At 45.8% G+C, this 11,475-nt stretch overlaps 1 protein-coding gene across 2 annotated transcripts in view; it reads left to right on the top strand.

The window, feature by feature from the left end:
* Window positions 1-9,559, top strand: part of NUDT9 (nudix hydrolase 9) — a 37,066-nt gene extending 27,507 nt beyond the window's left edge. For both annotated transcript variants that reach the window (XM_088457449.1, XM_088457450.1), the window contains 7 exons: window positions 163-381; window positions 1,356-1,451; window positions 1,544-1,630; window positions 1,706-1,817; window positions 7,513-7,656; window positions 9,047-9,131; window positions 9,215-9,559. In XM_088457449.1, coding sequence (XP_088313575.1) covers window positions 163-381; window positions 1,356-1,451; window positions 1,544-1,630; window positions 1,706-1,817; window positions 7,513-7,656; window positions 9,047-9,131; window positions 9,215-9,360 — 889 coding nt within the window. In that variant the 3' untranslated portion in view covers window positions 9,361-9,559. The remainder of the gene's footprint in view (window positions 1-162; window positions 382-1,355; window positions 1,452-1,543; window positions 1,631-1,705; window positions 1,818-7,512; window positions 7,657-9,046; window positions 9,132-9,214) is intronic.
* The last annotated feature ends 1,916 nt before the right edge of the window (window positions 9,560-11,475 follow it).

Here is an 11,475-nt window from a genome sequence, read left to right on the forward strand (position 1 = left end):
ACCACAGGGCTTTCTATATACTAACTACTTCTCTAGTCCTATGGCATCATTGCATCCTCCCTGCTGTTTGGTCCCGATAATGCCTGAGTACCTATGGAGATTATTTGTGGTCACACTGAAAGTATGCCAGTCCTGACTTCTGCTCTTCCAATCTCTCCACAGTCTGGTTATAGCTTATTGGTACCGTAACCACAGCTGCCAACCCGCAATGGCAGCTCACATCAAGGCACTGACCTCTCCTTACCCAGGGTCAAAGGTAGAGCGGTGGCCCGTGCCCCAGGAAAAAGTCAGCTGGTCTGTGGATTGGCCGGAGTATCAGCCTGTTGAGTACACGGCCCCTCCTGTTCTTGCCCAGCCGTCCTGGGCAGACTCTTCTCAAAGGTGAGAGACCCTGTACTGCCCCTTAGTGTATTTTCGCGGTTCTGTTCTGTATTACGTTCCACCTCACACTACATACGTCCTCTATTCTCTCCCATATGCTGTCCCTTTGTTCTGATGCAGTCTGGTGGCTTTTCCTTACTGTCTCGGCCAATGCAATTATTTTTGCATTTATTAAGTTGTTGTACTAGTATAAGAAGGCAAAAATAACTTTGTATTAACCAAACTGTACATGAAAATGAAAAGTAGGGATATACCCGTCCATGAAAACAAACATCGGCTATTGAATGCTAATGTTTTTGGATGAAATCAATGGCTTCTTTTATCAAGTATATCAAAGGCTTTCCATTATTGATTGTAGAAAATCATAGCCCACTCACCATCGATGGGGAAAGCATCGACCTCTGTCCTTCAGTGTTCCCTAAACAGCAATGTTAGATGCCCATCCTTAATATAAAGGCGTCTTTTACTGTTGGTGGAGGCACGACTCGGCCACATGTCCGAAGCACTTTAATCCTGGACTTTCTTGTGCTGGGGACCCCTACAGGAGAGCACCAGCTCAGTCACAAGAGAGGAGACATCGGACTTCAAATCTAGCTCCTGGTTGGATGCAGCCACACTAATCCAATAGAGAGCCAGGTGTCACTTCAGTCTTGGGGTCAGAACTGTCCTCTACAGCTGCTCTCCTACAGTGCCAATATAACTTTCCTGTCTGTATTATAGAGCAATAGGCTGCTGTGCAATACCGGCCACGTCTCCCCGGGGGAGACCCCAACTAATAGTCCCTTCCGACAAAACGGTAACGCCTGCACCACCCCCAGTTGAATGTGCATCTTCCCTGTAACTGAATCTAGCCTCTGCTGAATGTGGCAATGATGTGTACTCCTTTTTGTAATACATTGACTGTAATCAGCCCTCTGAACTTTACATTGAGGTCTCATGGGGGCATCCTGTAACCCGGTCATTGTGTCTTACAGTAACAAGAGCTTCTGCCCAAAGTACAACACTTTAGATGGGCAGGTAGACAGGAGAAGTTATGAAGGCACATACCATGTAGAGAACAGAACCCCAAGGTGAGTGTTGGAGGACGCGGAGGCTTCTGGTAAAATTGTTGTCACTCCGTCTTGGCATCGATCTTACTTCCACAATACCCTGTCATTCCCAGAAACCCCCGAGGACGGACAGGGGTGATAGGAAGAGGGCTACTAGGGAGATGGGGACCCAACCACGCAGCGGACCCCATTATAACGAGGTGAGCACAGCGCACTCCTAATCTTTGGATTCCGTATTATGCCTGTATATCCCTAATGTCATGTGCCCCCTGCAGGTGGAAGCGAGATGCTACTGGCGAGAAGGTGACGCACGTATATTCGGGAGAGCCCATATTGCAGTTTGTAGCGATACAGAGAATTGATTGTGGGCAGTGGGCCATTCCTGGGGTGAGTGTACACTGAGGGCATGGTGGCTATTTAGGCGTAAGTACCAGGTTTGGCCTTTGAATAATTCACCTGATGCGGAGGGCACAGCCACACGTGGAACATTGTATGCTGTGGGCGATGTACAGTGTATAATCAGGGCACGCTGAGTCTTGCATTGCTGGAGTAGAAGTTCTGATTGTAGGATAGTACTGTATTCACAAAGCACTGACTAGTTACTGGTAATCCATCTAATTATGCACCAGAAGCCAAGCATGTCCTCAGCGTGGTTGCTTGAATTGAATAAAGCAAAACATTTATTGAATAATAACCAAAGTACAGTGGAGGGCTGATTTAGAGGTGTACCTTATACCGATGTTTTTGTAAATGGAGCGATTTTTTTGCCGTTGCGCATTCAGCAAGGTACAGTACCGTAGTGGCACGCCGCGAGTCTATAATCACAGTGTGAGTGACAGATAGGGAGCGCTTGGGGAGTGTCGGCTAAAAACACAGGCGTGTTTCGTCCGTTTCAGGGGGCTTGTCGCATCCTGCGTCTGCGATCGCCTACGCAGTGAACATGGCTCCGCTGTCTCGGTTACGGCAGCCATTGTGAGTGACCATGGACTCGCTAAAGGAGTGGATGTTTGCCTGATCAGCGTCCGATGCTGTGTATGTGTACGCGGTTGCGGACAGCTGCGACGGCTCATGTGGGTGTCTCGGTACAAGTCCCGGCCGCTGCTGCATTAGCAAATAATCGCACATTCAGAGCTAGGAAATCGCCGCTGCGGGAGCATTAGCGCACGGGTCCGAATCAGACCCCTGGTGTTCAGGAGAAACAACCCCTCAAAAATGACACCCTACAGCAGACCTGTTCTCACCCACTGGATACGATGAAACACTACAATGTGAATTTAGAATCAGTCGGCTTTAAAATAACTTGGTTCCAGCTGATCCTTCCTGATGCATAAAGTCACATTATAACCAATTGTTAAGATTTTGGGCCAGATTGTGATATGGACATAAACCCGATGGTTTACGTACATATACGATGTTTGGGAGTCTGCGCAGGTGCAGAACGGGTTCCCGTGTAATCGCTCACACTTTTTCCCCTTTACACACAGCATAATTGACATACTGTGGAGTTTGGGGACCGTTGTATAAAACGGGGGCGTGTTGCCCCCCTTTCGTAGGCGTGCCAAGCTCCGGGTCTGCAGCTCGGATGCAGACTTCCTAGACTTGGGAGAGGGGTTCCAGCGGCCAGGCTGAGCTTTGTCTTAGGCAGCCTGGTCACGATGGTGATACAAAGTGGGGTCTACAGATGCTACACTCGGATCACAGGTGCCAGCAGAAGGTGTCTATTTGCTACAGACCTCTGGCTCCACTGGGCATGCGCTAGATCTCGCAAGCATCGCAAGTTCTTGTGTGCAGCTGCTGCAGCCAGGGACAGTGCTGTCACCGCTGTGGTGTTAGGACTGATACCATGTACACTGATACCACTCCTACCCCATATGGCCGGGTCATACATCTCCCCCAATGTGTATGGATGAAGTGATAAATGCATAAAATATCCCTTTATATTATACATTCTGAATTGATTCATCATTTAATATCCCCCATCTAATTGAATATACATAAATGAGAAGAGAAATGTAAAATAAAATAAAAAAAGTTTATATTCACAGATTCCGTGAGACCCTCTTCTAGACTCTCACAAGCGACTTGCGGTTTTTCTGGTATTACATGTTTTAGCTGAGTCTCTTGTTTCAGCACGTAGTCTATTATTAGTCTTTGTCCTTTTTATGATGCACAGTTACATTTGTAAATCCACGTCTATCTTTGAGGGGTTTCAAAGAATCATTAAATGTATCATGGAACAGCGATTTATATTTAATTTGCTCACCTGATCGGAGGCACTCCATTATAATGTGTTAGGAAAGCCGCTGTATATCTCTCTACTGTCCATTTACTTTGAAACACGATTATTTTCTTTTCCACAAACGACAATATTTACAGATACTTGCTACAGCCATGGGGACATGATACACCCCTAGCTTTGCCAATTTATGTATGGATTTTATTGACAAAAACATTTGGAATGGCTAATACAGGTTGAGTCTCCCATATCCAAAATGCTTGGGGCCAGGGGTATTTTGGATAATGGAATATTCCGTATTTTGGAATAATTGCATATCATAATGAAATATCCTGGGAATAGGACCCAAATATACACACAGAATGCATTTATGTGTTATATACACCTTATACACACAGCCTGCAGGTCATTGTATACAATGTATTCAATAATTATGTGGCTCAAACAAAGTTTGTGTACAGAAATGAAATTCATTTGTGTGTCATATACGCCTTATACACACAGCCTGAAGGTAATTTTATACAATATATTTAATAATTTGTGCCTTAGACAAAGGTTGTGTACATTGAACCATCAAAAATCAAAGGTTTCATTATCTCAGTCATGCCAAAAAAATTCCGTATTTCGGAATATATGGATATGGGAGACTCAACCTGTATTGGGCATGCATATAGCGTTCCCGCTAGGCTGTTTTAGCGGGGCGCGGCGCCCTGCCCTCCTTCTGGAGGGCAAAAAGCACCCTGCCCTCCAGGAGGAGGGCAAAAAGCGCCCTGCCCTCACAGCCTGCGGGAGCCGTTCTCACCCGCGGGACGCAGTGTCCCGCGGGTGGAGAAACATGCGGTGACCCGGTCACCGCCGGAGAATAGACGCCGGGCGTATGCGCCCGGCATCTATTCTCCCTGTCTGCAGGGCTTGGGGGCTGCCCGGCGTGTCCGTAAGTGCCGGGCACGCCCCCAAGAGTGACGAAAAGGGGACGCGTCTTATAGACACGCCCCCTTTTCCGATGACCACGCCCCCTTCTCGGTCGCATGCCACTTCTCGGTGCATGCCCTCTCTAGCTCCGGCGCCCTGCCTCCCGCCGGAGCTAGAAGGATAGAAGGAACACTATGCATATATATATGTATGTGTGTGTATATGTATGTATGTATATATATATATATATATATATATGTGTATGTATATATATATATATATATATATATTAATCACCTTAATAATAGCACTTAATATAAGATTAACTTCTCTGTATAATAGTTCTATATCAGTGGCGTGCCAGTGCGTTTGAACGCCGTTACAGGGGCGTGCATAAATTAGCCACTGCGATGCCATACACACCATGCGTGCGATGAGGTTAGCAATTCCTGAGTAAGGTCAGAGCTTGTGTAAGTGTGCGTGAGGGTGCGATGGTACTCACTGTTACCAATGGTTTCGCAAACTTGCTAAATATTACGGATGTGTGTAAGGGGAAGTGGGTGTCCCTATGTTAGGCTGTGACGGCATAGCGATAGCAGTCATTAGCATATTTTCGCAGTGGGACTGTGTAATCGTAGTTGCGATCACAATAGCGATCCGTAATGAATCGGGCCAGGGACAACTGAGAAGGATCAAGAAGAGTAGTTCCCTGACTGAAGGCTTTTTGCTTACAGATGAGAGCTACAATTTGATCATTTAAACAAAGAGGCTATACAGACATCACATTAATCTGCACAGTTTCCCGCTGTGTCCTAGCTGCATTGCAATTCAGACACATTTTTGGTATAAAAAAAAAAGCCGCCTGGAGCGCTGAGAGCGGCTGTCTGGTGCAACTGCGGCAAAGCTGTGCGTGACGGTGGACACATCTGTAATTAGTACCTCAGCCAGTTTGATTATACCATCTGTGCACAAGCTTGATATCCTTAAAATCTGGACTGGTAGGGTGCCTTGAGGACCAAGTTGGGGAAACCCTAGAATAGAGCCTGGTAATTGGGTAAAATAGAAGGGGTAACCTGGTATAATAGAATAGAGGGGGTAATAATTTAGAGTAGAATATATGGTAATCTGGTAGAGTAGAATATATGGGTAATCTGGTAGAGTAGAATATATGGGTAATCTGGTATCCTAGAATATATGGGTAATCTGGTAGCCTAGAATATATGGGTAATCTGGTAGCCTAGAATATATGGGTAATCTGGTAGCCTAGAATATATGGGTAATCTGGTAGCGTAGAATAGAGAGGGGTAATCAGGTAGAATAGAGGACGGTTATCGGGTATAATAGAACAGAGGGGGTAATAAAATAGAATAGAGGGATATTCTAGTAGAGTAGAATAGAGGGGTAATCTGGTAGAGTAGAATAGAGGGGTAATCTGGTAGAGTAGAATAGAGGGGTAATCTGGTAGAGTAGAATAGAGGGGTAATCTGGTAGAGTAGAATAGAGGGGTAATCTGGTAGAGTAGAATAGAGGGGTAATCTGGTAGAGTAGAATAGAGAGGGGTGATCGGGTAGAATAGAGGGATGATAACTTAGAAAAGAATAGAGGGGTAATCTGGTAGAGTAGAATAGAGGGGGGTGATTGGGTAGAATAAAGGGCAATTATCAGGTATAATAGAATAGAGGGCGGTTATCTGTTAGAATAGAGTGGGGTGATCAGGCAGAATAGAATAGAGGGCAGTTATCGGGTATGATAGAATACAGGGCAGTTATCGGGTATAATAGAATAGAGGGGTAATCTGGTAGAGTAGAATAGAGGTGGGTGATCGGGTATAGTAGAATAGAGGGGGTAATAAATTAGAATAGAGGGGGTAATAGATTAGAGTAGAATAGAGGGTTATCGGGTATAATAGAGCAGAGGGCGGTTATCGGGTATAATAGAATAGAGGGCGGTTATCAGGTAAATGGAATAGAGGGGTAATCTGGTAGAGTAGAATAGAGGGGGTGATCGGGTGTATTAGAATAGAGGGCGGTTCTCGGGTAGAGTAGAATAGATGGGGGTGATCGGGTAGAATAGATGGTGGTTATCAGGTATAATAGAATAGAGGGCGGTTATCGGGTTTAATAGAATAGAGGGGGGTGATCAGGCAGAATAGAATAGAGGGCAATTATCAAGTAGAATAGAGGGGGGTGATTGGGTAGAGTAGAATAGAGGAGTAATTATGTATAATAGAATAGAGGGGGGAGATTGGGTAGAGTAGAATAGAGGGCGTTTATCGGGTATAATAGAATAGAGGGGGATGATTGGGTATAATAGAATAGAGGGGGGTGATTGGGTACAGTAGAATAGAGGGGTAATCTGGTAGAGTAGAATAGAGGGGGGTGATCAGGTAGAGAAGAATAGAGGGGTAATTATGTATAATAGAATAGAGGGTGGTTATCGGATATAATAGAATAGAGGGGGGTGATTGGGTAGAATAGAATAGAGGGGTAATCTGGTACAGTAGAATAGAGGGGGTTGATCGGGTAGAGTAGAATAGAGGGGGGTGATTGGGTAGAATAGAGGGGTAATTAGGTGTAATAGAATAGAGGGCGGTTATCGGGTATAATAGAATAGAGGGGGGTGATCGGGTAGAATAGAGGGTGGTTATTGGGTAGAGTAGTATAGAGGGGGTAATCTGATATAATAGAGAGGGATAATTGGGTATAATAGAATAGAGGGGGGTAATTGGGCAGAAATGAATAGATAGGGGTAGAAAGGAGGTGGTAATTTGGGCAGAATAAATAGAGGGGTGGTATTCCCGTACGGCACTGATATTGCAGTGCACTTTCATGTAAGTGTGTCTGGTATTTCCTTATATATAGTGTCAGTATAGTTATATGTAATTACCGCCTAGCCTGGAATGTCCCTGATGTGCCTCTGTTCCTCCATGTGCAGGGGATGGTGAATCCGGGAGAGCTGGTGACGGCCACTCTGCGCAGGGAGTTCTGTGAGGAGGCCCTAAACTCCCTGGAGAGAACAGAGGAAGAGGGGGATACAGAAGAGAGAATCCATCGCCTCTTCTCTCAGAAGCACTTATCGGTATAATGCCACAACCACATTACTTATTGCACCAGTACAGAGAGGAGTGTAAATGACATTGGGTGCTCCCTTCCAGCTTAGAACAAAGGAAGAGGAGGGTCGCCATAGAGATTACCAATCATTTCTCCGTGTGATACTAGAGAGAGGTTCCATACACCCTGGTTCTCATTTCCGCAGCTCACGGTGCTCTTGTTGGCAAACCCAGCACACACCTAGGTGATCAGCTGATCCATGCTCTCAGGAGACACCTCCAGAACATAGAAGTGCCCCTAGGTCTAGTGGAAACATATCAAAGTACAAGGGTTAGGCCTGATATAATCCTATGAGTGATGGGACATGGAAGCTGCCTGTATAATATGTGACGCACTTTTCAAGCTTTTGTTTGGTTGTCAGACATTGATCCTAGAATCTGGCTTCTCCGGAGGGCGCGCAATGCGTCACTATAACTGTACGGCGAGGCTGGTGCCAGAATCAGCGCTTCTGTAAAGTGGAAATAAATGGCTGTGCATTAAACGCACAGCAAGGAACACCTACAGTAATGTGCCCCCTCCCCCAACTTATATCCCTTTATCTCATTTTATTAACCTCTCCACAAACTGACATTTCCTGTCTGCAATGGTCGACAAAGACTTGGTAATTACCGTCTCATTTTCCGCAAGTGCCGCCATCGCAGTGGCGAAAATCTAGGCGCACGGGCGCAAATCCTTGTGGTGGCACTTGCATCTCACAAATGAGTCCCAATGGAAGCAGCCATTGTGTGTGCTGAAATAATATTCATGAGACTGATGCCAATCAGTTCTCTACAGGAATCTAAATAACAGGCCTCATGAATATTAAGCAGGTAAACCCTTATGAATATTAATCGGGCACTGCCTTAGTCATGTTACTGGTTACTAGCCCATGGGCTGGGTGCCTCCAGCGGATGTCTCTCCAACTGAACCAGGTTGTTGTTGCATATCGAGGCCATGATCTTCCTGATGATATGAAGACATGGCTGAAAAACCCAGAGTGAAGCCATAAAGCTGCTACGATATACTGTAAAGGTTGCTGGATGGGGAGGTATTAGCCAATGAGACCATCTAGCGGTCTGAATATACAGCAGCAGCTTTTCCCGGTCATTGCTGTTCCGGTCATCCGTTTGGTGGAGCCGTTGCCTTATACTTAGCTTTGTTTGCTGTGTGGCATGTGCGGTCCCAGTGCTGGCTTGTTCCACTTCTCAAATGCTGCTCCTACCGTGTGTTGGCGATTTTACACTTTGGCTTAGTCCATGGAAAGAACGACACGTGATTACATTCAGCAGACATAAAGCTGGTGCTGCCTGTAATGGAACTTTTTAGTGAGTGCCCAGTTTAGTATACATATATGTGTATATATCATTGTGTCATTACAGATCTACAGTGGGTACGTGGACGACCCCCGTAATACTGATAACGCCTGGATGGAGACGCAAGCTGTCAATTATCACGATGAGACAGGTGGGAAATTAATGGGTGTAAATCGTCCCCCTCCCTCCCTTTGTGTCTAGGTACTGACGCCCATCTCTTTTATCATCTGACAGGGAACATGCTGGAGCAGGTAACCCTAGAAGCTGGTGACGATGCGGGCAAGGTGCAGTGGGTGGATATGAGTAGAAGCTGTTCCTTATATGCCAGCCACACCCAGTTCATCCAGATAGTGGCAGAGAAGAGGGGGGCACACTGGTAGGCACAGGAGGTTGGCAGGCTGCGATGAGGATCTGCACGACATGTCGCTGGCTGGGCGGCAGCAGGAGGGCGTTCCGTACTTTGGAATGAGAGACTAACGCCGACTCTCCTGAGGATTTTCTCATTTGTTCTTGGCAGAAGGGAAATAATTTATTTTCCAACCTTTGGAATGTAATATAATAAAGGTCTTCAGACATGTTCTCATTGTGCTGTTTTCTTCCAGTTCTCTCGTATTGCTCAATATTTGGGACTTTACTGCTGTAAATTATATTATAGGCATCATAAAAGCAGAGCAATCAGCCAAGTGTCTTACACAGGCAATATGTTTTACACCAGCAGACGCGTTGTTTACTGTATCATTCTACTAAACTGTGTGTCTGACATGCACAGTAAGCATTATATAGTGGATTGTGGGCCTGATTCAGTGAAGTGCGCTATTGCTGTCGCTGCTGCCATTTTGTATGCAGAGGATATGCGAAAATGTCAGACGCCGTGATTTGTATTATTGAGACGAACACGGGCGCCATCGCAGATCCAAGTGACGCTGTACTAATGCGCAGATACTTCGATAAAAGGCTTCCTGAATAGACCCTATTGGTGCACAGAATGGGAACCTGAACTGAGACACAGGAGCCATGTTTTGTGCTTAAGGGATCGCAAAAGCAGGCAAAACCGTTTGCGACACGTCTGCGTTTTTGGAGGCGCACCCCATTACTTCCCCCAAATGGCCCTTAACTATCAATCACTCTGCAAGTGAAAAGCTGCTGTTTGCGACTGTGGTAATGGACTTACGAGTTCTTGTTCTTTATTATCTATTTTATAATCGGCTACTGCGCACCCCTCCTTCACAGCTCTCACTGGCTGCCTGACGGACACAACCTCACTTCTCCCCACACCTCTGTTTGGATGCACAAGGCTGTTCCCCCCCCCCCCCCAAGTCCTGTCAGCAACTATAGCCTGCCCACCGCCAACCGTGAACCTCCCCCCAATTCCTGACCCACTACCCCCCCCAATGATAGAGAGATTGGGAGATGGGACGACACAAATGAGAGGAGGGTAGACAGATGAAAGAGACACACTGGGGGGGGAGGTAAAGGAGGAACACAGATGGAAATTTGGGGAAGACACCTGTCTGTTCCTGGAGCCAGCCTACGTATCCCCATTCGCGAATCCTCCTTAACAATAGGAACAAAGATGAGGTTATGGGGCAGGGGTGGGTTGAGAGACGGGGGAGAAGTAGGAGGCTGGTGGGAGATGGAGGGGAAAAAAAATGGATATACGTAATCACAGAGGATTTCTGACTTCAAAACTCACTGACTATATCATTTACACAAGTTACATATAATGTATATAAGCATCACACTGTAATGGAATTTGTCTTCATAGACTCTGGTGGATTTTACTCAGGAGCAGAGATTTGGAAAATTCTTACTGAAGCGTTTACAAAAAAATCTCAGAGCTCAGCAACCAATCACTCTTCCAATATTTCCTCACTCCCCACAGCGTGCCCTAGTGCATATTCTACATAATACCGTGCCCAGCTCTTCCTCCTTTATCCCACATCACTTCCCCTTGGGGCTAAGTCACATTTTCATCTGTATACGAGGTCTGTCTAAAAAAAAGTTCGGTGAATGGTATAATAAAAACAGAATGCACATTGGAAATATCGTTATTGGCCTTCGAAATAGTCTCCACCAGACACAACACACTTTTTGACAACGTTGGTAAAGCTTCTGGAAACTGTTGGAAAAGTCTTTTTTAGGAATGGTCTTCAGAAGTCCTGTCACATGGTCCTGAATCTCCTTGATGTCCGCAAACCCTGATCCCTTCATGACCCCCTTAAGACGCGGGAACAAAAAAAAAAAGTCAGCAGGAGCAAGATCAGGGGAGTAGGGTGGGTGATCCAAAACGGTCACGCTGAGTCAAGAATTAGTGCACAAGGATGGCAGAAGGCCATCAACAACATCCAATTTCATACACTTTCACCAACATTTTGTGCGTCTCCGTCGCCGATTTACCCAATTTGAAGCAGAACTTAATGTTGTGTAGTTGCTCCATTGATGTTCGACGCACACACGGCTCAAGACACTCTTTTGAAATTAATGCAATGGCAGTG

Source organism: Taudactylus pleione, unplaced genomic scaffold (genome assembly GCF_031769625.1).
Source record: "Taudactylus pleione unplaced genomic scaffold, aTauple2 ptg000762l, whole genome shotgun sequence".
Taxonomy (NCBI): domain Eukaryota; kingdom Metazoa; phylum Chordata; class Amphibia; order Anura; family Myobatrachidae; genus Taudactylus; species Taudactylus pleione.